Genomic DNA, 27,556 nt, shown 5'->3' with positions numbered 1-27,556 from the left:
AAGCATGCATTCCAAGTTATTATTTTAGCAGTGACCATCTCAAAAGAAATGAATTCATATTTAATTTCATACCACCAAAGGCACAAGAAATTATCAAGAAAACTAACAATTTTATTAAAAGTTGTCATTCATACACAGTATGCATAATCCTCCCCTTCTCTGACTTCTCGCCATGTTCAAATACATTCCTTAAAATGTTTTATTTTTCATATTTACATCCTCATTCAGCTATTTCCAACAGGGTTTTAACAACAGATTATGAGACTTGACTAAAGCTTACATTATCTTTGCTAACCTTAGGAGTGAAGAAAGAGCAGTAAGATCAGACACTTCGGGAGCTGTTCATTTTTAAAGCTTTAAAGGAACAAAAGCTTAATAGCTCATTTAATATCTTGAACCAAACAAGCACCACAGAACTTTGCTTCAAAATTGGTAAAAGCAATAAAGGTTCGCTGAACCAGTTATCATCATTGTCACACAATTCACACAGAATCAAACTCTCCCAATATGTTCCTTTAGATAACCCAGAATCTTGAATTGATTAAAAAGCAAATTACATCTTATTAAAATATGTAGCAAGACAAACCCCTAATTTCACAAATTTACACATTAACAAAAATAACATACACAGAATAGAAAATAAATAATAACTATATAATCAAGATTACAGGGGACACTTAAAATCCATGTAAATAAATTTTTCAAGCACCAATATGCCAAAACACAAGAGCTAGACATTGGTCTTTAGTCAATGAAGAGATACTATGTATAATAATAGCATACAATAAATTTGCTCTTAATATACTCTAGGAATTACTTTGATATCACAAGTTCAAATAAGTTTAATACTCACTTGGCATGTTAAATGTGTTCAGTAAAAAACTAAGTAAGCATTTTTATATAATCATATTTCAATAATAGGGTTATCATGCAAAGATCAAAGGTTCAAGTACAATTTTCATCTTCTTTACTGTATCCTCAACAACGATTACAGTTGTATATGTTACGGCCCTCAAATAAAGTTATTTTAATAACCTAAACCAAATGGTAAAAGAAATATTAATATTTTCCGTCTTTCAAAGAAGACAAAACCTAAGGGGTAGATAGTACAATTTTCTGAATTACATTTTAAAATGGTTCCATCATTCCTAATTACCTGAATTTGTTAATATCTGCTGAACAGGAGTCACACCTGCAGGGAGTGCTAAGGTAGCAGCTGTAGCAGCAGCACTCTGAAAAAAAACAAAGAAAAACTATCAAAACCACATACATATATAATACTATCTGTTTATCTCTAGCATATTTTAATAGTATATGAAACTTTTTGTTTAGAATATACCAAAATTTAAAAAATCTAGTAAGGCTAAATCCCATTTTATAAAATGGTACAAGAAAGACCAACCTAGCCTCAACAACCTACCAAATTATTTTAAGCAGTTAAATACAACAATATAATTGGGTTTTTTCCCCTGGAGAAGGTGCTCTAAGTAAATCTCACAGGTACTGCAGTTTTTTTTTCCTTCTTGTCCCATCAATCTTCTTTAAGGTACCAAGCCTTCCTATACTCAATCTAACCTATACATTTTTAGACAATACCCACATTAACAATGCTGTACAATATATGAAATAGCTATTTCATTATTGCTTCCTTTCCCACTGTTTCCTTATGCCCATTTCCTTGAGATAAAAGTATAATTGTCTACTTTTTAGAATTCTTAACTTTTAAAATTTCTACTAAAATCAACTTATATCTATAAAGAACACTGTATCAGAAGACTTCACTGGGAGTATAGCTGACAATTCTTCTAAGATGCCATATTAGCAAAGAAAAAAGGGACATATTGGCATTATATTCTAGGTGAAACGTATTAATAACAGATTAATACAAAAAATCTGTAAATCTTAAGAAAAGTCACACCAGGCAGACTGGCTCACACCTATAATCCCAGCACTTTAGCAGGCCCAGGTGGGCAGATCACTTGAGCTCAGGAGTTTGAGACCAGCCTGGGCAATAATGGTGAAATCCCATTTCTACAAAAAATACAAAAATTAGCTGAGCATGGTGGTGCACACCTGTAGTCCCAGCTACTTGGGAGGCTGAGGTGGGAGGATGGCTTGAACCTGGAAGGTGGAGGTTGCAGTGAGACGAGATTGTGCCACTGTACTCCAGCCTGGGCGATAGTCACAAACTTTAATTTCAACATTTTGAAATGAAGTTAGTATGTGACACTTAAGTTATAAAGATATAGATGAGATTCTATTATGAATTTCTTTAAATCCAGGACAAATTCTTGACTTGCTGGAGAGTTCTGGAATTTTCTCCTCCTGTCCTCCCGCAAAGAATTATGCCATTCTCTGGTTTTTTATTCTGTACTGTAAGTATTTTCCTGTATCCCACTACAGCTACACATTTTGCTAGATTTTTCCCTCTCTTTTCAATCTTCTTTAGGTACCAACTATTCATACATTCAATCTAACCTACACATTTCTAGAACTACCCATATCTGGAAAAGCTTAAAAAAAAAATGTAACTGCTTTGGAAATGCTAGTATCAGAGAAGTCAACAAACTTGGAAAATTATTAAACTGAGTTAATAATTCAACTACTGTCTAGTCTGGGCTCTAGGTATATAGCTTTCCAAGAAAATACACTTGTTGCCATTTGACAAACCTAAGTAATTTCTACATCTTGGGCCTGAAATTTCCACCGTGTCTCCGGAATTTAACTATAGCCTACCAGGGTGATCCGAATTTAAGTTGGATACTCAATTACCCAATTTAAGATAAATCTTGTCTATATAAGCAAATTAAAGGTTATCTAAGTTTAAGGAAAATATTAACCACCACATACTATTAAGAAATATTTAAAAAGAAAAAAACAAAAATATTTAGAAATATTAAGTGCCTATAATTCATATTTTGAAAGATAACAATTCTTCCTCTACCAGCAAACTGACGTAGTAGTTTCTATATAGAATACATGACCCAATAACTACCTGCACACCCTCCACAAATTCAAGCTGCATAACATATATTTGCTGAGTCATATACCATACACAAACCACCTTATACTTAATAACTATTAAAATTTCTTCTTGTATTCCACAAAACAGCCCAAACACAAATAATGCATTAGACCAATCATTTCATAAAAAAGAACTGAAAACAATGGTTTACCAGAAGTTCCCTGAAATAGCCTTCTACTATATTATCTCACGTTTTTATGATTAGTTCATTTCTAACGCAAACAGAGCCATTAGAAAGAACAAATATATTTTTGCTGAATATTTCTGAATCATAAGTAATAATGCAAACCCACAAAAACCTAAAACACTTTTATTGGTAGAGAGCCTATACTGATTATGTTCAGAAATACATGAAGGAAACACTGACTAAAAACAACAGAGTAAAATGTAAAATATACAGAAATGTTAAATCAATTTTCCTGAATAACCGACCTATGATTTGTTTAAATACATATGCTCTTTAGAATAAAGGAGACTTAACCAGTAAGTAAGAGATGGACCACTAATTTTTATCCCAGAAATAACCTATTAATTCAAAATTCTCTTCCACAACATTTAAAATTCTTTTAGAGGGGCCTACCACAAGAGATTCTGCCAAAATTTGTTTTAAAATAATGCGAGTTATTCCCTAGGATATAGCCTTAACAACATCAACTGCAATATGCAACATATAGTGAGACTTTTTTTTTTAAGGGTGGAGGTTAAAAAAAATTGGGGCCTTAGACTTAAAATGGAGTTTTTTCCAATAAAAAATCTTGTGAGAAATAACAGACATGAAATTTTTTATTTTCATGTAAAAGAAATGATTCTAGAAACTGTAACTACATGTACAAATAGAGATCCTTGATATTTGTGAATTTAAAAATTGCAATTTCTACTATCATGCAGAAACTTTCAATTCTGCCCCAGTATGAATTTGTGAGGCTGGTAATGTGTAGGAGGAAGTCATCTGTCTAGTGGGTAAGCCCTTCTTATCTGGCTTATAAATCACAAATGAGCTTTGTGATTCAGTATCACTCACAAAGTAGAACTGATCTTTTCATATACTGCTTTTTGGTTTAAAAAAAAACTTGAGGCTGGGCGTGGTGGCTCACGCCTGTAATCCTAACACTTTGGGAGGCCAAGGTGGGCAGATTGCTTGAGGTCAGGAATTGGGAGACCAGCCTGGCCAACATGGTAAAATCCCGTCTCTATTAAAAGTACAAAAAAATTAGCCAGGTGTGGTGACATACACCTGTACTCCCAGCTACTCAGGAGGCTGAGGTGGGAGGATCACTTGAACCTAGGAGGCGGAGGTTGCAGTTAGCCAAGATCACGCCACTGCACTCCTGCCTGGGCGACAAGGCAAGACTCCATCTCAAAAAAAAAAAAAAAAAAAAAAATTGAACGGAAAAAAAAAAATCTCATTCCTAGTACTAACTAGTTACATAGGTTAAAAGATCTTTTTACAAATATTGATTCTTTCACCTTTAAATAAAAAGTTTTGGCTGAAGAATGAAATGTAAGAGCTGAGTCACCACTCAATGAAATTAACAGTCTGTATATTTTAAACAGAATAAAGAAAAACCATTTATAAGGAAGTCTTGAACTACTCTGACTGTATTTTAATGTTTTATCCAAAAAAAAAAAAACAACTTCAAGGTATAGGTAAAGATTTTCTGAGGATCTGAAGAGGTTCTTTCAAGTTTACAGTTAAACTATACTACGTTTGTTGAGAAATATTATATGTCTAAATTGTAATTTGAAAATATGAGTGAGGACTTATAAAGTTTAGTGGATAGTCCTCAGAAATACAAAAATTCTAATGTAACTCAACTGGTTAAAATGTATTCTGTGGTAATTTACACACTATAATGACTTATTAGACTATACTATGGTTAAGTCAGAGCAATATTTTTAAATGCTTGATTTTAAAAATAGTTATATTGAACTATAAACAGTTGATCTTCATTTTTTAAAAGTTCACAATTCTTAGCCTTCCCACCCTGTTGCAATTACTAGGTCTCCTGAAACAGAACCATACTTGGCATTATAAGCTTGGTAGGTACCCTAAAACTTTTTCGGAAATAGTAGGGAATGGAATAACTCACAAAGCACTATTCTTTTGGTATTCTTAAACAATTCCATAATTTTATGAACCTTAATGTCTAGGTACCAAGCTAAACTTCAGATCCAATATTCAGGAAGCTAAGACAGCTGTTTTGCTCGAGTCTTCAATAAACTTCAAGTTGTTAATATATGACATATATAGGCATAATCACAATTTGGGTTAGAATTAAGTACAGCCAATCAAACTGCTACATTCTGAGTCTTACCATGTTTGATGCATTCATATGCTGTATCAACTTAGAATCTGGAACAATAACTTGTGGTGCTGTGGCTACAAAAAAACAAGCACACATGCAAAGAAGCAACCATGAGGCTATTTTATAATCACAAGAACACTTTACATACAATGATGAAAACTTTTTTCATGTTTTCCATGTTTTCTGCACTCAAATGCTTTCAATCATTTGATCTCAGGACATTATAAATTTATATGGCAAATGACAGCTGTGATATACCCACCCTATACTAGAAAACATTAAAAAATATTTAAGCCCAGGCGTGGTGGCTCACACCTGTAATCACAGCACTTTGGGAGGCCAAGGCGGGCGGATCACTTGAGGTCAGGAGTTTGAGGCCAGACTGGCCAATATGGTGAAACCCCATCTCTACTAAAAATACAAAAAAATTAGTTGGGTATCAGGCTGAGGCAGGAGAATCACTTGAACTCGGGAACTGGAGGTTGCAGTGAGCTGAGATCGCGCCATTGCACTCTAGCATGGGTGACAAGGTTCCATCTCAAAAAAAAAAAAAATTAAGTGACAATTCCTAAGGATGCAAGGGAATTTAGGAACATGAAGTAGTGAATTATCTTAACACCTAAAGATACACAATTCTATGCATTCTTAAGTAAACTGGACATTTTCAAACATAATTTTGTCTTAACTCAAGGTTAACTGTTTTACTGATACAACGATACCACTGTTGCAATGAGTTACTAATCCAATAAGACTAAGCTCAAAAAGTTGTGACTAGTTTTTGAAATCTACATAGTCCTTTTCTTCCAAATATGACAGCTGACAGACTCATGCTACTTTCATCAGCTGTTTAAAAAATACAAATCAGCCGGGTGCGGGGATCCATGCCTGTAGTCTTAGCAACTCAGGAGGCTGAGGTGGGAGGATCACTTGAGCCCAGGAGTTCTGGGCCGTAGTGTGCTATGCTGATCAGGTGTCCAAATAAGTTCAGCATCAATATGGTGGCCTCCTGAAAGCAGGGGACCACCAGGTTGCCTGAAGAGTGGTAAACCGGCCCAAGTCGGAAAAAATACAAATCAGAAATAATGGCAATGTTACTTAAGTGTAAAAGGAATTAAATGTTTGATTCCGCAAATTTCAGAGAACAGACGGATAACTCCATTATCCTAATATTCTCTGAGTGAAGAAAATCAAATTTTAATTTATGATGACCTAAAATCCTAATGCCAGGTCTGAAGGCAACAGGAAGAACAGTCATCAAAAAAGAATAAAAGGATAAAGTTATTTGATACAAAGTACACATCAAAATTAGGTATGAAAAGTACCACTAGATATCAACAGTAAAATAACCCAAATACACTCTTCTACTGTGTGTCATTACCAATTTTAAGACACATGTATTTACTGTCAAATGAGGCAAATGAGTAACTAAATGATATTAAAATGAACTTTTCATTTACTTCTAGTGTCCTCTCCCATAAAAGCAGATGCACTGAATTAGAATGCTCACGAAGTTTTGTAACTGAATAGATGTTTGTCATGAGAGAAAATACAGATCAAGTTTCTTAGCCTTTTCTGGGCTCAGATTTTCCTCAGCTGTGAAACTGAGCCAAGGGCTATTTTACAAAGCCCTTATAAGATGCCAGTGAAACAGTATCTATAAAATGACTTGCAGAGTACAAAGCACTATGGACACGGTCTATGAATATTTGCTTTTTCTTAGCTTTAATCCAAGTAATATAAATTAAGATATGTTATATATCCACTCTTAACTTAAAATAAATCTAATTCAGTGCATTTAGGCTTACATAAATTACTATGGAACTGAATTTTCAAATTGCCAAAGTATACAAAAAACTCCAGAATTTAAGATATATTTTAAAATCTGATCTGAAACAAGTCTTTGAAAGAACATGTTTTATAGAGAAAGCAAGTAACTATTTTACCATATAAAATAATAAAGCCCTTAGTAAATAAACCTTTTAGATTTAACTTAGGAAATCCATCACTATACAGCCTTTTCAAAACAAAATATTAATATAATTTCTCTGAATATCATCTTAGGCTTTCAATTAGTAAATTACTTGTCTACCATTACTCTACAGATACAATCTACATTTTATACAAATTTATATACATTTACATACACACACACCCCTCAGCCAAGAGTAAGTGGAAAAAAGCCCGAAATCAACAGAGGGGTTTTTGTTTGTTTATTTTTAGGTTCTCCATGCGCCCCTTAAAAGACAAGATCCAAGAAATGCAGAATATTTCTCTTCTTTCATAACAACAAACTGAATTTCCAAGTCGTAAATAGGAAAACAAATCCAGTCTCACCTTGCTGTGATGCGGGAATAAGGACCTGCTGGGTCTGTGCTTGCTGAGGTACCGTCTGCTGAGGCTGAGCTTGCTGATGATGGTGATGGTGGTGATGCTGCTGCTGCTGGGGTTGATGCTGCTGTTGAACTTGCAGTAGAAGCTGCTGCTCTTCTGAATGAAATCCATCTACTGCCCTGGACTGCATTAGTTTGTTTTCCCATAACTAAGGCAAAGAACATTAAAGATTTCTAAGTGAAAAATAACTCTGGACAGATGAACACAACAGTTTTATTAATCTCTTTATAAAGTTATTCCATTTTAAAAACTGATACAGACACAGAAATACAGCAGATCTATAATTCTAACCCAAGTGTTAACAATAACAAAAACAAAATTTTAAAGTCTCAAACCTCATTTTTGCCACATCAGAGTACTGGAGATTTTGTTTCCTTTTATATCTTCCAATAAACTTTCTATAGTAATTCCTGAATCAGCAGCTATTATTTAGCAATGAGTTTCATATAAGCAACTTCTTTAGTAATCAAAGATTATCCTTTATGATATCAAAACCATTACTAAACTATTTTTATATGGAACTTTTTCCTTATAAAAATACAAAATACAAAATGTTCTGCTTCAACATATAAAACATAAATTCTTAAATAACATACAAAACATAAATTCATTTACAACAGTGAGAAACATAGAGGCAATCCCCCAAAGAAGAAAAGCCTAACTTTCCATCTGTCCAATCCTACATAAAGAAAAAGAACCGGCAATGCCCGAAGGTCTTAGTAGTTATCCCAACTTTAGACACTTCTTGAAATGTCCTTCCTTCTTCCATTATGCCAATTGGCAATCCTTTTCTGTTTAGCCATTTCTGTTTTCTCATTTCACCTTAGGTTCTATGATGGGAAAAATCAGAATGGACAAAAAGAAAGAAAAGAAAACATGTGCAATGATTTCAATCTTCTACCTAACACATTTCCTCTCTACCAGGTTTAGTGTTCAATCTCGAGCCTTAACCTTATAAGAAACTGGCCAAAAAGTCACAAACTATTCCCTGAAAATACAGATAAAACTTCATTCGGTCATTCTGTACACAAGGATCTACACATACTTTGTCTTCTCCTCCAGGATTTGCTCTTGGGATATTGCCTAATTGACCTGAAGCTTCTACCAGATCCTTCAAGAACTTCCCTTTGCCATACTCACAGAGAGTTTTTTATTTATTTTATTTTTTTTAATTTAAGAAATAGAGACAAGATCTCACTACGTTGCCCAGGCTAGTCTCGAACTCCTGGGCTCAAGCAATCTGCTCACCTTGGCCTCCCAAAGAGCTGAGATTACAGGCATGAGTTACCATGCCTGGTCATACTCATAGAGATTTTTTATAGTCTTCTGACCCTTCCAATCATTCCAGACATTCTAGATTTGTTGTCTTGATGCTAGTAACAATTCCACTAAATCTCTAAGGGCTTACTGAAAAAGCAAATGTTAAGGTCAATTTCCTAGGGAATCCTACTGGCAGGCCCAGTATTCAGACTTACCTGAAGTCTATTCTTAGAGAGATGGTAATAAGATGTATCTCACTGGTTGTTGAGAGGATTAAATGACATATCTATGTAAAACAATTATCAGTGTTACATAAAGTTGGTGATCAAAATTTATTATTATTGGTGGCAGTGGTGGTGGCACTAACTGTTTAATAGAGCCTTACACCAGAAGTCAGGCACCCAGTTAGTCCTGGTTTGGCCATTTATGTAACCTAATCATTTATCTTTCTTAAGCATCTTCTTCACCCAAAAGGGGAACCAATTGAATTAGATTACTTCTAAACTCACTTCCAGTGAATAAATTTAAGTCTCTGCTAATCCCGGGCGAAAACCAGCTAGCTTCTTCCCGTAGTAACAAGTACTACTTTCTGAGAGCCCATGTTGTGTCTGATTCATCTCTGTAAAGTAGGCATCTAGAATAGCGCACCATCAAAATAGACACTCACATGCTAAATAAAACACATTATGACTAATGTATTATATATAGTAAGGCTTCCAAACACTCTTTTATCACCCAAACCTTCTACATCTTCTCCTCTCTTCCAAAACAAAACAAAGCCTGTTTCTTGTGAGCCAAAAATCAAGGTGAAAAAAGGTCTTATTAATGTTTTGTTTAAAAAGTTTTTTAAATCATAATTTTCTAAATTTTATGCTTCACTTTTACCACTTCCAACTGGTTTACCCACAGCAATCTCAACCCATCACTTCTACGAAGCTCCTATGATAATGGCAAACATTAATGAATACCCATCATGTGTGGCTAAGTACTAGGCACCATGACTCACCTAGACTCCCATGTAAACGACCTAGGAGTCAGAATCCACCCCAACAGCCCACCATTATTGTCTATTCTGATTCACTGTTCCAATGTATCTCTATGACATGGCCCTGGTCCTTTCTGCCCAGCAGTACTGCAAACAGTAGTAATGTAGTGACTCAACTCTTGAGTTTCCTGGATCAAGTCATACAGTCCACAAATAATTATGTCCTATATGCCAAACACTGTTACACGCATTGAAAAGATACAGTGAACAAACCCGAGAAAAATGCTCGACCTTACAGAGCAGACATTCCAGTGGACACTCGCCCTTCCAATCTATCCTCTATAAATGAGTGATCCTCAAAATGTGGTTCTAGACCCAACATCAGCATTACCTGGGTACTTGTTAAAAATACTAAATCAGCAGCTCTGGGGGTTATTCAGGTTATTCTGATGTATGCTAAAGTGAGAACTGCTTTAAAATCTAGACCGATGTTTTTCAAACTGAGGACTGCAACCTACTAGTGATTCACAGTCAATTTAGAATTTTCTTTGTAGCCCTCTCTCCTCTCCCTTTCCTTTCTTTCTCTCCTTCCCTCCCCTTCTCCATCCCTCTCTCCCTTTCCTTTCCCCTTCTCCCTCCCTCTCTCCCCTAAGAATGTTTTTTGTAAACAAAATAGAACTGAAAGAAAAAATTAGATTGTATTGCACTGAGAAAAAACTTTTGCAGATTTTTGTTATACATACATACATTTGTGCATATATTTATTCAAAATGTTAAATACTATTAATTCTTAAGGAGGGTCCTAGTCAAGAAGTTTGAGAAACACTGTTCTACACTGTTATCAGGTGAATTTTTTAAAATTTATAAATATGATATCTTCTGCTTAAAAACTGGAACCACAACAAAGTAATTAATCTATTTATCTATCTACCTACCTACCTACCTGATATGGTTTGGCTGTGTTCCCACCAAAATAACTTGAATTATATCTCCCAGAATTCCCATGTGCTGTGGGAGGGACAGGTAATTGAACCATGGGGGCCGGTCTTTCCCACACTATTCTCAGGAGATCTGATGGGTTTATCAGGTGTTTTTGCTTTTGCTTGTTCCTCATTTTCTCTTGCTGCCAACACGTAAGAAGAGTCTTTCACCTACCGCCATGATTTTGAGGCCTCCCCAGCCATGTGAAACTGGAAGTCCAATTAAAGCTTTTTTTGTTCCCAGTTTTGGGCATGTCTTTATCAGCAGCATGAAAACATACTAATATAGTCAACTGGTACCAGTAGAGTGGGGCATTGCTGAAAAAATACCTGAAAATATGGAACTGACTTTGGAACTGTCTAACAGGCAGAGGTTGGAACGGTTTGGGGAGCTCAGAAGAAAACAGGAAAATGTGGGAAAGTTTGGAACTTCCTAAAGACTTGTTGAATGGCTTTGATGAAAATGCTGATAGTGATAGGAACAATAAGGTCCAGGCTGAGGTGGTCTCAGATGGAGATGAGGAACGTGTTAGGAACTGGAGCAAAGGTGACCCTTGTTATGCGTTAGCGAAGAGATTGGCGGCATTTTGCCCCTGCCCTACAGATTTGTGGAACTTTGAACTTGAGAGATGATTTAGGTTATCTGGCAGAAGAAATTTCTAAGCAGAAAAGCATTCAAAAGGTGACTTGGGTGCTGTTAAAAGCATTCTGTTTTAAAAGGGAAACAAAGCATAGAAGTTCAGAAAATTTGCAGCCTGATAATACTGTGGAAAAGAAAAAGCCATTTTTTGAGGAGAAATTCAAGCTGGCTGGAGAAATCTGCATAAGTAGCAAGGAGCCTAATATTAATCTTCAAGACCATGGGGAAAATGTCTCCATGCCACATCAGAGACCTTCACTGCAGCCCCTTCCATCACAAGCCCAGAGACCCAGGAGGAAAAAGTGGTTTCAGGAGCTAGGCCCAGGGTCCCCATGCTGTGTGCAGCCTAGGGACTTCGTGCCCTGTTGTCCCAGCCACTCCAGCTGAAACGGGCCAACATAGAGCTCAGGCTGTGGCTTCAGAGGGTGGAAGCCCCAAACCTTGGCAGCGTCCATGAGGTGTTGAGCCTGCGGGTGCACAGAAGTCAAAAATTGAGGTTTGGGAACTTCCACCTAGATTTCAGAAGATGTATGGAAATGCCTGGATCCCAAGCAAAAGTCTGCTGCTGCAGAGGCAGAGCCCTCACGGAGAACCTCTGCTAGGGCAGTGCAGAAGAAAAAGGTGGAGTCGGAGCCCCTATACAGAGTCCCATTGGGGCAGTGCCCAGTGGAGCTGTGAGAAGAGGGCCACGGTCCTCTAGATACCAAAAGGGCAGACCCACCAACAGCTTGCACCGTGCTCCTGGAAAAGCCGCACTCAATGCCAGCCCGTGAAAGCAGCTGGAAGCAAGATTGTACCCTGCAAAGCCACGGGGCGGAGCTGCCCAAGACCATGGGAGCCCACCTCTTGCATCAGCATGACCTGGATGTGAGACCTGGAGTCAAAGGAGATCATTTTCGAGTTTTAACATAAGACTACCCCGCTGGATTTCAGACTTGTATTGGCCCTGTAACCCCTTTGTTTTGGCCAATTTCTCCCATTTGCAACAGCTTTCTGTACCCCCGCTGTATCTAGGAAGTAACTAGCTTGCTTTTGATTTTACAGGCTCATAGGCAGAAGGGACTTGCCTTGTCTCAGATGAGACTCTGGAGACTGTGGACATTTGTGTTAATGCTGAAATGAGTTAAGACTTCAGGGGACTGCTGGGAAGCTATGATTGGTTTTGAAATATGAGGACATGAGATTTGGAGGGCCAGAGACAGAATGATATTGTTTGGCTGTGTCCCACCAAAATCTCAACTTGAATTGTATCTCCCAGAATTCCCACATGTTGTGGGAAGGACGCAGGGGGAGGTAACTCAATCATAGGGCCCAGTCTTTCCCATACTATTCTTGTGATAAAGTCTCACGAGATCTGATGGGTTTATCAGGGGTTTCCGCTTTTGCTTCTTCCTCATTTTCTCTTGCCACTGCCAAGTAAGAGCCTTTCACTTCCCACTATGATTCTGAGGCCTCCCCAGCCATGTGGAACTGTAAGTCCAATTAAACCTTTTTTTGTTCCCAGTTTCAGGTATGTCTTTATCAGCAGTGTGTGTATGTCTTTATTAGCAGTGTGAAAATGAACTAATACACCATCTAACAACCTGGAATACTTATTTGCAAAAGATTCCTAGGTCTCATTTTACTACCCCTATCAAGCCAGACTCTCTGGAAAATCCAAAAATCTGCATTTTAACTAGTATCCCAGATAATCCTCACACTAAAGACCAAGCTCCTTAGTATAGCATGTTACCACACAACAATTGCTACTATAACTTGTACTCTATTTTCTCACAGTACCAAATTACTTGGAGGTCCCTGAATATAGCATATGTAACCTTAATAGACTATTCCTTATGATCAGCAGTTTTCTCCCACAATTCCCTATACAAATGTCAAAGTCTCAACAGCCTCAAAGAAAAGCCATCACTCACTGCCTCCATGCATAAAAGACATTTCTATTTTGTACTTACCACACAAAGTCTACCATTTCTACCAAAGTATGAACATCTTCTGGGCAGCAACTGTCTTATTCAGGATCTAATTTCAAAGAAGGGAAAACAAAACTATTGTCTTCTAGAATACTGTTCCTGTATAAGGATGCTACTGACATTTTGGGCAGGACAATTCTTTATCATACAGAATGATCCCACAATATGCAGGAATTGCAATATTCCTGGCTCCTGCCTAATAAATGCCAAAAATCCTCATGAAATGTTGAACATGGCCCCACACATTTCCAACAGCTTTGGGAGAGGCAAGTAATCTATTGAAAATCATTATTTATCAAGTACTACAATACTGGTTCTAGGTAATGTAAGACATACAAAAAGAGTATCATACAAGTACTTTGTATTAAGCTTATAATGCCAATTACCACAAAGTTCAAATTAATTGAATGTTTACAGTTTCTCTACAATTCCATTTTCACACAATCTTAATTTTATTTATCAAAATATTAGATATCAACTGTTTAAACAATGAGGCCGGGCGCAGTGGCTCATGCCTGTAAACCCAGCACTTTGGGAAGCCGAGGTGGGCAGATCACGAGGGCAGGAATTCAAGACCAGCCTGACCAACATGATGAAAATAAATAAAATAAACGATGAAACACTATTTTGGCAATAGTAATCATACTAACATACGTTTTTGTTTTTGTTTTTTTTGGATATGGAGTGTCACTTTGTTGTCCAGGCTGGAGTGCAATGGCACGATCTCGGCTCACTGCAACCTCCGCCTCCTGGGTTCAAGCAATTCTCCTTCCTGTCTCAGCCTCCCCAGTAGCTGGGATTACAAGCACGCGCCACTATGCCCAGCTAATTTTTGTATTTTTAGTAGAGACGGGGTTTCACCATGTTGGCCAGGCTGGTTTCAAACTCCTGACCCCAAGTGATTCGCCCACCTCGGCCTCCCAAAGTGCTGGAATTATGGGCATGAGACACCGCACCCAGCCACTAACATAGTATTGAAAACAATCAGGAATACTAATCTTTGCCAGGTATCTGAAATTACATGGAAAAAATTCATCTTCTGTTCCCAAAATGATTCAGGTGTACATTTGTATATCGTGTTAACTAGACTAATAACTAAAACTTACTAAGTTCTGTGTACTTTATAAATACATGTACAAACTAGTTTTTTCACAAAAGTCCTGTAAGATAGACATTATTATCTCCCTTTTACAGAAAAAGAATCTGACGAGAAAGAAGTTAGGTAGCTTATCCAATATCACTATAATGGCAGACAGAATAGGGATATGACCCAGGTGGTCTGACCTCAATGTCCCAGTCAGGGCTGGAGAGTGAATGTCTCTGCATTCTGTACCCCAGGACCCTCACCTGCCTCCCTTTAATCCCAGTACTAGTCCAAATTCCTAGTCTCTAAACTAGACTGCAGAGCAAGTCGCCGACCCTCAAAACCATCTCAGGTGCCACCCACCAACAACCCAAGATCTAGTCAAAACTCGAGATCCCGCCACCGCACTCCAGCCTGGGTCACAGAGTGAAGCTCCATCTCAAAAAAATAATAATAATAATAAAAAAATTTAAAAAAAAAGACAGAGAGAAATAACCATAAAAATGTGCAACCAGCAGCCATCAGGGCTGCTCTATGGAGTAGACATTCTTTTATTCCTTTACTTTCTTAATAAACTTGCTTTCACTTTGCACTGAGGACTCGCCCTGTATTATTTCATGTGCAAGACCCAAGAACCCTCTCTTGGGGTCTGGATCAGGACCCCTTTCCTGTAACACATTTTTCTGTCTTGTAACATATTTCTGGCGACCACAGAAAGGGCTATAGTGCAGAAACCCCGACTCAATGGCTACCTTTGGGTAAGTATTGGGGTTCTGTAACATATTTCTGGTGACCCACAGAAGGGACGATACTGAGGAGACCCCCGACCCAAAGGAAAATCATCTGCATGCACCAGTTGGCTGACTTTAGGTAAGTGGGGTGCATATACCCGGGTAAAGAATGGGATTGGGGCAGGGCGTGTGTGTTACCTTCCTTTTTACTGCTAAGTACTGTATATGTTACATGGAGGCGAAAGGGCTAGGTTCATGGCTCTACCATTTATTAGCTAAATGACCTTGTCAAAGCACATTCCAAGTCTACTTTCTCATCTATAAAATGTGATGAGACCTACTGATCCCCAAGTTAATCCCCTTACCACTCCCCTACTGTTAATCCCCAAGACCATGGAGAAAATGTCTCCAGGCCACATCAGAGACCTTCACTGCAGCCCCTCACATCACAAGCCCAGAGGTTAGGTGGCTAAACCTGGCAACATGGTGGGCTAGAAATTCTGAAGGATTCTCCTACTTTCACAAAACATCTAGCTCCTGGATAAAATATATTACACTTCTGGGTTCCCAAGAAATAATGCTATAGAAACAGAGCTTTCCCTAAGAGTAAATGAAATGCAATAGTAGATTATTATTCAACTTATGGTCCAAATATTTATACACAGAGTGTATCAAGTACTTTATATATATAACTAGAGTGTATTTAGAATAGTGGTTCTCAGCCAGAGGTGATTTTGCACCCCCAGCGACATCTGGCAATGTCTAGAGACATTTTTGGTTACAACTGAAGAGTGCTACTGGCATCTAGTGGGCAGAGGCCAGCTGTGCTAACATCCTACAATCAATAGGACAGCCCCTGCAACGAAGAATTAACCAGTGCAAAATGTCAATAATGCCAATGTTGAGAAATCTGAACCAGGGGCAGATAAACTGAATTTCAGATATACTTCCAATTGAGGCAACTCTTCTCATTTGTTTTATTAAAAAGAGAGAAAATGTTTTATATCTCCCACAGTACTTGACATTTGGACATAGGTAAGCTGGAAAATCTAGAAATCAGGTTGATTTTATCATTCACTTTGAAGAGAATTTCTACAGTGTCATTCCCACCCATAGACACTCACCAATCCAAAACACATTTATATTCAAATATAGATTTACTGAAAACCAGGGCTGTATTTTATTGTGTTTTTTTCTACCTCTCACAATTTACACATTAAAGTAGGACCACAGTGTTTCAAGAGATAACCTCAAAGATTGGGTTGAAATATTCTTATCATCTCCCTTTCTGCTTACCTCATTAACCCTCAAATTACATGCATTCTCATCATTCATCTTTGTTCTCAATCTAATTCACCACTGCCTCCTTTACAGCCTTATAAAAGCTTTTGATAAGTTTGTAAAATGGACCGAAAAACTAGGGAGAGGGGCTAGAGCTAATGACAGGCTTTCGAAACCATAAAATATGAAATTAAAGTTCGTTTTATTAAGCAAGAATGTCTAAACCTGAGCAGTCCAATATGGCAGCAACTAGCCATATGTAGTGATTTAAGTTTAGATTAATAAAAATTCAGTTCCTCAGTCCCACCAACCACATTTTGAGTGCTCAATAAGCACATGTGGCTAGTGGCTACCATACTGAAGAGCACAGATATAGAACATTTTCATCACTGCAGAAAGTTCTATTGGACAATGCTGGCTATCCAGCTGTTAAATCTAGGGCATATTCTAGAAATTCTAATGAGATCCTGAAGAAATTCAGTGCAGAGAATTAAAATAACAAACTCGTTTTAGTCTAACCGTTTTATTTTTAACTCCAATACAACCCAGATAGAAGAGTATGGCCCATTTAAAAACAACAAGAATATTACACTATTTTGTTCAGTTAGATTCAGGTGCCATATCTATTATCAAACAATTCAATCAAATACTTACTGAATGCCAACCACATATGCCCAGACATCGTGGTAGAAGCTGGAGATTCAAAGTTGAGTAGGTCACATTTTTTGTCATTAAAAACTAACCATTAAACTAAAAATCAGTGTGTTACCTATAAAATATGTACTAAAAAAGTCATATATAACAAAAATGGAGGTGGAAACATTTGGTCTCAAAGATAGCTCATTCTCTTCGAGAGAATGTCTCGATTCTACTGTTAACGACAGGAAAAATTCTCCAGATTTTCACTGTGAAAACAAGAGTAGATAACAATCTAGACTGACCACTAGTTTGACCTAAAGAAAATTACCTAACATCTTTAGAACTGATTTTCTACACCTAAAAATGCTGCATCTTCTATACAAGATCACGAAACTACAAAGACAATCATTATAAAAGTATAACATAAATTGCGAAAAACTCATTCCACGTTACACTAAGGAATCAAAAGAAGCTTGTTTTCTTATTATTCACATCCCTCAGTTACTTCATGCTACTTGAACAATTTATATTGTTCTTCTTCCAACTCATGTCTGGGAATTAGCACTCTTACACTTGTATTTTTAGATACCTACTCTTCACTATTAGTAACCCTTAATTTTTCTCAAGGTAAATAAATATTTGCTCATCTGTTCCACACCTATATATTTTTCCTACCTCACACAGGAATATTCTTGGTTTTGTTTTTTTTTTTGAGACGGAGTCTTGCTCTATCACCCAGGCTGGAGTGTAGTGGCACGATCTCCGCTCACTGCAACCCCCGCCTCCTGGGTTCAAGCCATTCTCCTGCCTCAGCCTCCCCAGTAGCTGGGATTACAGGCAGGCACCACCATGCCCAGCTAATTTTTGTACTAGAGATGGGGTTTCACCATGTTGGCCAGGCTGGTCTCAAACTCCTCACACAGGAATATTCTTATTGAAAATTCTAGAGAAGTTTCCTGTAGGTATCTATTAATAAATACACCAAGACCTACTTCATCACCACAATCAAGGTGAGATTTGCTTTATGTAAAATAAACTGGTTGCCAAATTGCAGCCTCCACACCTATGTTGAATGGATACATGAGACCACAACAAATGTTCCTTAACATTTATTAACTGTGATTATTTATTTGTACATAGATTTAAAGGAGCCTAATAATCAACTTCTAAACCAGCAGTTCTAAAACTCTTTCATCTCAGGACGCTTTATCAAATTACTGAGACCCGGCCGGGCGCGGTGGCTCGCGTCTGTAATCCCAGCACTTTGGGAGGCCGAGGTGGGGGGATCACAAGGTCAGGAGATCGAAACCATCCTCCTGGCTAACATGGTGAAACCCCGTCTCTATTAAAAATGCAAAAAAATTAGCCAGGCGTCATGGCGGGCGCCTGTAGTCCCAGCTACTCAGGAAGCTGAGGCAGGAGAATGGCATGAACCCGGGAGGCGAGGCTTGCAGTGAGCCAAGATAGCGCCAATACACTCCAGCCTGGACGACAGAGCAAAACTCTGTCTCAAAAAAAAAAAAAAAAATCACTGAGACCTTCAAAGAGCTTTTCTGTATGTGAATTACATCCACCTATATTTATACTAATAGAAATTATAACAAATTTTTAATGTTTACTAATTTGTTTAGAAATAATGGATCCATTATGTTAACATAAATGACATTTTTCTGAAAATAGCCATATTTTAGTAAATAAAATTGAGTGAGAATGACAAATGTCTCAAAGGAAAAGAGCTAGATTCTCATATCTGCCCCTGTTTTTGCTTTGTTTTGGTTGAGGTATACAAAGAAAATCTGCCTTCCTACAATTAAGTAGTTGGGAAAAGAAAAGGTACTTTTAAGTGATAGTTTCTTAAAAGTTAGTTACAATGCAGAATATGAAACCATGTAACTATGAACTTTTCATACTTTTAAAGTCCATTAATTTATCTTGCATTTTGAATGAATTTTCCAACATTATGCATTGGATATTCAGAAAATACAAGTTCAGTGAATTATATGATCTTTCAAATGTAAACACACTTCATTACGAAATATCAATCAAATTTCTTAATATCAACATTGAGTCCACATCTTTTTAATATTCAGTTCATCAGAAATGAGAAGTATACATAAAGCATTTCTGCTGCTTATTTACAGTTATCTCAAGGAAAAGCACCTGTGCACTTGAGTTGTGAATTTAACTGGTCACTTTTCTCACAGAATACAACTTTTACTTGAAAGAATGACAGGCAAACTATGATTTTCCAGACTTGAGCATTCAGTCAACCTTGTGGACCCCTTGAAAGAACCCTTGGGGAGAACTCAGGACTCCATGAACTATACTTTGAGAACCACTATTCTAATCAACAGGGCAAAAATATTCCAAATTTCATGAGTCATTGCAATGCAAGGAAAACACAACTGCTAATAAAAATAATCTAAATATTTCCACTTGAATCCAAAATACAGAAAACCAGCTCTCAATGTAAAATATATTTAAAACATTTGGCCTACATAAAGGGTCTACTTCAGGAACCTAAAATTCTTCTATCAAGCACTTAATCCCTACAACTTAAAACACACTTTAGAATACAGGTACATTAAGACCATTAAAAAAAGGTAAGATTAAGGCTGGGCGCTGTGGCTCACGCCCATAATCCTATCACTTTCGGAGGCCGAGGCGGGAGGATCACTTGCAGCCAAGAGTTGGAAAGCAGCCTTGACAACCTGGTGAAAACCATGTCTACCAAAAATACAAAAATTAGCCAGGCATGCTGGCATGTGCCTGTAGTCCCAGAGGTGGGAGGATGGTTTGAGCCTGGGAGGCACAGGTTGCAGTAAGTCCAGATTGTGCCACTGCACTCCAGCCTGGGTGACAGAGCCCGACTCAGTCTCAAAAAAAAAAAAAAAAAAAGAAAGAAAGAAAATTCTTCCAGACATGTCAAGTAATAAGACCATAAAATGTAGAATGTTAACTATCCAATAATAACTGCTAATGCTACTATCAGGCATTGTGCTAAGATTTTATACGGTTATTCCATTTAATCCTCAAAACAAACCTATAAGGTAAGTACTACCAATTTCCAACTTATACATATAAGGAAACTAAAATATAAATGTAGCTTGCCTAAGGTCAGAGGAAGAATGCATGGTAGCACTGGGATTTAAAACCAGCACACTTCACTCAACTACACGTTTATCCTATAGAAAAATTACAGATTCATCTCTGGCTAAAGAAAATGTTTTTGGGGTGAAAAGTAGGAATATTTAAAAAAAAGACAAACTCACAGTTTTTAGTTCCATCAGTACTTGTTCATCCACTCCATCATCCAGAAAGATGTCTCTCACATCATTAATGACATCTTCAATCACAGATCTGTATAATTTAGGCTTTAAAGCAAAAATAAAAGACTTGAAAAAGACTTTTTCACAGGTTATAATGTATAACAGGTTTTCACAAATTCAAAACAAATATAACAGTCATTTTGCCATCTATATATGACTTTAAAGATACGACCACCATCATTTGCCATAAACTGGATTTGATGACTGCATACTTTAATAAAAATTTTAAGATTAATGCAATTCATAAACAGAAGATCCATATGACTACAAGGTCCATACAATTTCCAATTATAATTTCCTATGTTGTAGTCAAAATACCTAATGTAATGCTCAATAACAGCTTTACGGGTTGCTTATGTCTGGCTTCTACTATTCCATGCTTGGTTTGAACTGTTGTATGTCTTACCACCTCACCACTAAATCTTAGACTTTGGGGAATCTTATGTCCGGGAGGCATCTGCCTGGTAATAATCTGCAACCTAATGAACATTCAGGTCTAAAAATCACCTAACTTCTGTTGTGTGACCCAGTCTGTACTTTCAAGCTATACCATTAAACTACTCATACACTCACAATGACAGGTCTCAAGGTCCCAAGGAACAAGGTATACTGATTTCCTTCCCAGGATTTCTCCTCTACTACTGCCCAGGTAATGCTATGAAACATTATAATGAACATGAACACTCTAAATGTTTACTATTATTATTACAATTAGCACCGTTGATATTACTTGGAGGAGCGGGAAGTAAAGCAGCTGGCTTCTAGAAGGTTGAATGGTAAAATGAGCAAAATGAGAATAGATGTGAAAGAACTTTCAAAAAGTATAAAATATTCTTTAAAAACTACAAGGTGGAAGAGAACAATTAGCCCAATCCACATCCTATTTTTTTCCCCCCACATCGTATTTTTAACCTGTTAGACAAAAGGAAGTCGTGTCAGATGACAAAACTAGAGCTGCCTTGACAAAACTAGAGTTGCCTGGTTATAAATCCAACCCATTATCAGAGAGTTATGGTTAACAAGCTTTTTAGACGTTTTCTCATTACTTGTGTTTCATATCTTGCTTAAGGTTAAAGTTAATGGCTACCAAATAAAACCAAGTGTTTGTTCTCATAAGCAAACTTCAAACAGAAGTATGTGTTTCACTACCATCTCTATCAGCAACACTGTGATCACAGGGGAACTGCTAAGAAAATGTGTCCTTGCCTTGTCAAAACTACAAATAACGAGGCCAGGTGCAATGACCTGTAATCCCAGCATTTTGAGAGGATCGCTTGAGCTCAAGAGTTCAAGACCAGCCTGGGTAACATGGTGAAACCCAATCTCTACAAAAAAATTAGCCAGGAGTGGTCGCACGTGCCTGTAGTCCCAGCTACTTGGGAGGCTGAGGTGGGAGGATGGCCTGAGCCCAGGAGGGAGAGGGTGCAGTGAGCCACGATTGCACCAGTGCCCTCTAGCCTGGGTGACAGGCCCAGACCCTGTTTCAGAAAATAAACAAAATACAAATGAGTTTGTCAGTACAATTCTCCTCAACCATTAAAAACTATTTAATCCTTCTCATTACAAGAAAACCAATTCAAGTATCTGGGTTCTTGCTTTACTGTTCCACTCACTAACCTGCTTTATTTTGCCAAATCCGCCTCTTGAAGTTTATTCATCTGTAAAATGCACATTTCTATAGTCCCTACTTTAACATTCTAATTCTACATATAAGGAAAGTATATCTGACTATGGACATCATCTTGCCTAAAGTGACTTAACTGAATTATGAAAGTATCTCTATAAAGTGTTTTTTTTTTTTTTAACCAATAATGACTCCTCGAGGCATTAGGAGGGTTTAAATTGGGAGTATAAATCTCAAATCGACAATGCGCATCCTTTTCAGTAAACTAGATGGTGTTTTGGCGTTTCTGAAGTCAGTTACCTCTAAAAACCTTTTGCTTGGAGATCCAGACATGTATAGGTATAAATCTGCTTTCTTCTAGTACTCTCTACTTAATGAATCATTAAGATTTTATTTTTTTGCCTTAATGAACTCACAACTTGACCACTTAACGGCTTCGTAAGCCCTATAGTTGAAAGAAGGGAAACGTGTATTCTTCACAAAATATATGCCTAAAGAGTAATTTAGCAGAATTGTTCACAATTTGAAAAGCCATGATACTAATTTTTGAAAAGTATGTGGGCACATAGATAGTGTTTGAAATAAGCAATTTCTAAATTATTACTTAAAATTCTACACTAATACCTGAGGCAAAGTTTCTTTCACGAAATACAATTTAGGTTTGTCCTAATTTTTAAAAAACAGGTTATTTCAAACTTAAGAACTGGTAAATCAGAGGGCCACTAGTGGCATTATTAAGTGATTTGTTAGAAGGTTTCCTTCAAAAATGTTAATTCCCTGATGCAATGCTTGAAAATAAATTGGAATAATTTTTATACCGGATACCCATGTCAATATCCAAGGCAATAAACTTATACTTAGATTTTTTTTCATCTAGTTTGCAGTATGTCTCTTCCCTCTACTCACGATTCTCCTACACATAAATGGTCCTATACTGAAGCTTTAGGTACTTATCTATTTCTCTGAAAAGCCTCGTGTCTTTTATATTTACTATAGGAAAACATAATGAAATATTAGGAGCTATATTTCTAACATATTTCCTGAATACTTGAACAAAACACTACCAAAACCAAGTCCTCTGCAGCTAACACTTTCAATGTAGAAAGCAGTTTTTTAAATTCCCAAAAATAATGCACATAAGAAAAATGGCTAGACCATCTGATCTAAAACTCTTTGTTTTAAATAATAAATTTTGAAAATTGTAAACAAAAAGGGACAGCGATTCGGATATATTTCCCCTAGCAAACAAAGAAGACAAATCCTAGCTGCTGCTAGGAACAAAACCAAAACTTGGGGCTCTGAAAGCAGCCCGCGACGGGTGCGAAATTACAGCGTGAAAAAACGACCTAGAAATAAATTGAGCTCTGCACACGCCTGGCTCTCGCCTCGGGAGCACGCACCTCCCAGCCCCGCTCTCAGCAGCTCTCACTATTTAAAGCCGGATCTGGTGTTTAAATGGAGAGGCGGTGACGTAGGCCTGAAAAGCACCTTCCCATCCTGGCAGAGTCTATATTAGAGAGCGGCAATGGCTCTATATAAACAGGGCAGCCAAAGGGAGGAGGACCACAAGGCTCAGGGACTGAAAAGCAGGGTAAGCGGCCGCAGCCATGATGGATAGACCCGAGTCGCCAACGGTACGGTGTCGGGCGGCCGCGGGCTGGTCTGCAGCATTCGGGACCGGGCAAAAACGTGTTTTATTGTCATCATAAAAATAAGAGTTGGGTGGACTAGTGATCACATTGCGTTGGTGACTGAAAAGGTTATTTATGTGACTGCTTTTTGCAAACCTACGTGATCGCAAGTAACCAAAAAGGGACCAACAGGAAGAAGTAGGTAAATTTCAAGGCGAAAGCGGGGACACTTGGACCACTGCAGGCTTTTTTTGTTTGTTTTGGTGCTTCTGCTAGTCGAAGATACGATGGGGGTCTTCCCCTTCGCCATTTTACCCATTCGGAAGGAACTGAGATAAGTGCTTTTCAACCAACCTTCGTCCTTTTTTAAAACATAAAATGGCCCCAGAGAAGGTTCCCAAAGCACAGAAACAACCTAAGTAACCCCCAAAGTAACCATTAATCTTCCACTGCATTAAAGTGGATCACGGTGGGTCTCAGGGGTTCGCCCGATTCCCCAGACACGGTTTTTGTTCTGTAGCCACTCGGGGTGCCCTCGTCAAGCCAGCGCGGACGGGCCCCTCGGGGGGAAGCGGCGGCTCCCCTCCCGCCCTCCCTCCCGGGGGCCGGGTTCTGGAGCCGGGGCTGCGCGCCCGACCGGGCCCAACCGCCTCCGCGGCCCGGCCCGGCCCGCGGCGGCCCCAGGCCCCGCCGGCGCCCCCGCCCTCCCCGCGCCGCGAGCCCTCGGCGCCCCCCCGCGCCCGCCGCCCGGCGCCCGGCGCTCCGGCCCGATCCGCCCGAGGCGGGAAGCGGCGGCGGCGGCGGCGGCCGCGCGGGCGGCTGAAGAGTCGAGGCCGGGAGTCGCCGCCGTCCCCGCCCCCGCCCGGTCCGGCCGTTGCTACCGCCTGAACGAAGCCCCCGCCGGCCACCGAACCACGTCCTTACCACGGTGTTTGTATTTGCCGAGTTCGCCATTTCCACACACAACACAAACAAGAGGGGGCAACCCCAAGAAAACAAGATAAAAACAAAACCAAAAAAAAAAAAAAAACTATAACACCCGGAGGGTGACCCAAATCACCGCAAGATTGGGGAAAAAATTTTAAACAAAATCAATCCTCAAGGAGTAGGGGAGAGCGGAGAGAGGAGGAGGAGGGGGGCACTCCTCCCGCAGCTAAAAACCTCGAGAATCGCCTTTAAAAAAAAAAAAAACAGCCACGACCCTTCAGGGGTCCGGGGGGCGTTGCCCGCTCCCCACCCCGCGCCAAGGAGGGAAACCACCACCGGTCGCCGCTCCCTGCGCCGCCGCTGCCGCCACCGGCTGCAGCTCCAGCCGTCCGGTCCGCCCGCTTCTCTCCTTTATATAGCGAGCCAACAAGCTGCGCGAGCCGCCGCCGCCGCTGCCGCCGCCGAGAGACAGGGTGAAGGGGGAGGGGGGGCGGAAAGGGCGGGGGCACAGGTGGGCGGGGCTGAGCGCGAGACACCGCGAGAGCCGCGTGCGCAGGCGCGCCGGGGCGGAGGCCGCCGGCGAGCCGCGTTGTCACGCGCCGTGGCGGGTGCTGGACTGGCGGAGCCCGAGGAGTGAAGTAGTGAAATCGGACCTACGCCTCTCCAACGCTCGCGTGATCACGTGGTTGGCACCCAGGCGGAAGTCTGCGGCAGTTCTTTGCGGTGAAGTACTTGCAAAGCGTTGCTGGAAAAGCCGGGAGTTCTACTGACCCTCCAGTCCAAAGCTAGGTGGGACCGCCTCCTGTCGCACGTTTCCGCCTGGTCCCGCGCTTTAGGAGGTAGGAAATGTGACAGGCGGTGCCTACTGCCTCGCTAGGAATGGCCGCGGAGGAGGACTGGTCACGTGGCGGGGCTTCCGGCCTCTGGCGCGTTCCTATTCGGGAAGGTTTTAAATGCGGAGTCATCTCTTGATTTGTCAGCGGGGCTTTGACTGTGAGCTTCGCGGCGTTCGCGCCTTACCGCCTCACCGAGGGTGGGTCTTTCGCGCGCAGAATTGTGTAGGATTTCCCAGAGGGAGTAAAAGCCGATCGGGGCCTACTTTTAACATTCCAAAATTAGTAACTGATTCGTTTGTTTCCACACTGGGTACGCTGCGAAGACTAGGCTTAAGTTACCCAGAGGTTAGTCCTCTACTGGCCCACGTACTTTAAATAATTTATCACGCTAGTGGAAATGCGGGGGAGGGGGGAAGAAAGCCCCGCCAGCCTTTGGATTGTAACAGCACAGTAACTTTCCCTGGTTTTTAAAAATGTTGCCAAAATACTGCGACTCCACCTGGGCAACGTATAGTGACTGATCACATTGAAATGCATGCCCTTGACCCACCAACTCGCATGGCCTCTTGCTATAAGAGAGCAAGCCGGCTGTGTTCCATGTGCAATTCAGTAAGTGCAATTCAATAAGCTTTTGACCTATTCTGCCGAAGCTAATCCTGCCTTTATATCGACATTGCAAGCAGAACAGAGAATGCTGTTTGGAAGGCAGAATTCACAGTACGTAATTTTCTTGTCCCTGGGAATTTTGAGGGACTTGAAATGTCGCGTGGATGAGTGAGGGAGTTTGTCTTCCAGAGACAAAGCAAAACGAAATGTCAAAGTTCTGTGCTGGTGAAACCAGATTTGAAGAATATCAAAGGCGTCTTACCAAAGGAAAAAAAATGCGTCCTGCCAAGACTTGAAGAAAGAGATTAGAGAAACCAGAGGCCTCGAATACTCAGAAAATGGGAGATTGTGAATGGGTGTAGAGAATATCTATGAACCTTGACATTTCTTTTCACGCCAAGTCCATTCCCCTCTTAACAGTTGCTTCCCAGTTTCCTGCACAGCTGCATGGTCTGGGACACTTAAAGAAAAAAATCACAGGAAATCAGTGTTCTTGGTATATAAAGTTATGATTCTATCAACATTTGTAATTCATTTAATATTCAGGTGGCAGCCCGAAAAGTTACACTAAACAATACCATTCCTGGTAAGTTTTACTATATATTGAGAGGACTTCTTGTTACCTCTCTATATACATACTCCCAAACGCTTTGCACATGGAATCCCTCACCTTCCACCTAGTTTTCCTCCCTCCTACTTGGTATTCTTCACTAAATGGTTGAGTAGTTTTGCCATCAATTAAAGTTAAAACCACTGCAGACAGGACAGGGAAGAGAAGCTACGAGGTTTGCTCTTCACAGAATTAATCTGTGAAATAATGGATTGTAGTTACTGGATTAAAATGGCAGAAAACCTAGTCTTGGCCTCTTTAAGATCATCAGACTCCCTGGAGGCTCTGAGTTGGCTTCTCTCTTTACACCTAGATTGCAAAAAGACCTAAGCACTTGGTTAATATTTACCCAGGAACTTAGATTGCTTGTGTGTCTGGCATCTAGCCATCATGGATTCCATTCCAATATATTGGTTTTCCAGTCCCTCAATAGCTGTTATATGCCTTCATTGCAACATATGTGTGCCATCCAGTTTAGTTTCGGAAAGAAATATTTTCTGTTCTTGTATCAAAATTGTAGGACTGAATACTTGGAAGCTGCAGCCCTTTAATTCACAAAACTGAAAATTTGTGAGAGAAAACTTCTCCCAAGTAAGATTACATTTAGCATCATATTTAAATTGTTTCTATCTGAACTTGTATTCTTGGTCTCCTACAGCTTGAATGACGTTTCTAACTTTAACAGCTCTTTCTACTATATA

At 39.3% G+C, this 27,556-nt stretch overlaps 1 protein-coding gene and 1 non-coding gene across 3 annotated transcripts in view; both read right to left on the bottom strand.

Annotated features, from left to right (window-relative positions):
* Positions 1-25,274, bottom strand: part of GTF2A1 (general transcription factor IIA subunit 1) — a 45,836-nt gene extending 20,562 nt beyond the window's left edge. Inside the window, exons 1-5 of one of the 2 annotated variants that reach the window (XM_003260835.3) lie at positions 24,801-25,274; positions 20,565-20,666; positions 7,666-7,870; positions 5,341-5,405; positions 1,157-1,232 (exon numbers count right to left, since the gene is read on the bottom strand). In XM_003260835.3, the coding sequence (XP_003260883.2) occupies positions 1,157-1,232; positions 5,341-5,405; positions 7,666-7,870; positions 20,565-20,666; positions 24,801-24,830 (478 nt within the window). In that variant the 5' untranslated portion in view covers positions 24,831-25,274. Of the gene's footprint in view, positions 1-1,156; positions 1,233-5,340; positions 5,406-7,665; positions 7,871-13,539; positions 13,688-20,564; positions 20,667-24,800 lie in introns of those variants that run through there. The other variant, XM_030804179.1, reaches the window with a different exon arrangement.
* On the bottom strand, positions 6,445-6,588 carry LOC115832687. The gene has a single exon (XR_004028202.1). It is a non-coding gene; the product is annotated as a small nucleolar RNA SNORA79 (small nucleolar RNA).
* Positions 25,275-27,556: the final 2,282 nt, after the last annotated feature.

This window comes from Nomascus leucogenys, chromosome 22a (assembly GCF_006542625.1).
Source record: "Nomascus leucogenys isolate Asia chromosome 22a, Asia_NLE_v1, whole genome shotgun sequence".
Classification (NCBI taxonomy): Eukaryota; Metazoa; Chordata; class Mammalia; order Primates; family Hylobatidae; genus Nomascus; species Nomascus leucogenys.
This window is presented reverse-complemented; position numbering and strand designations above follow the sequence as displayed.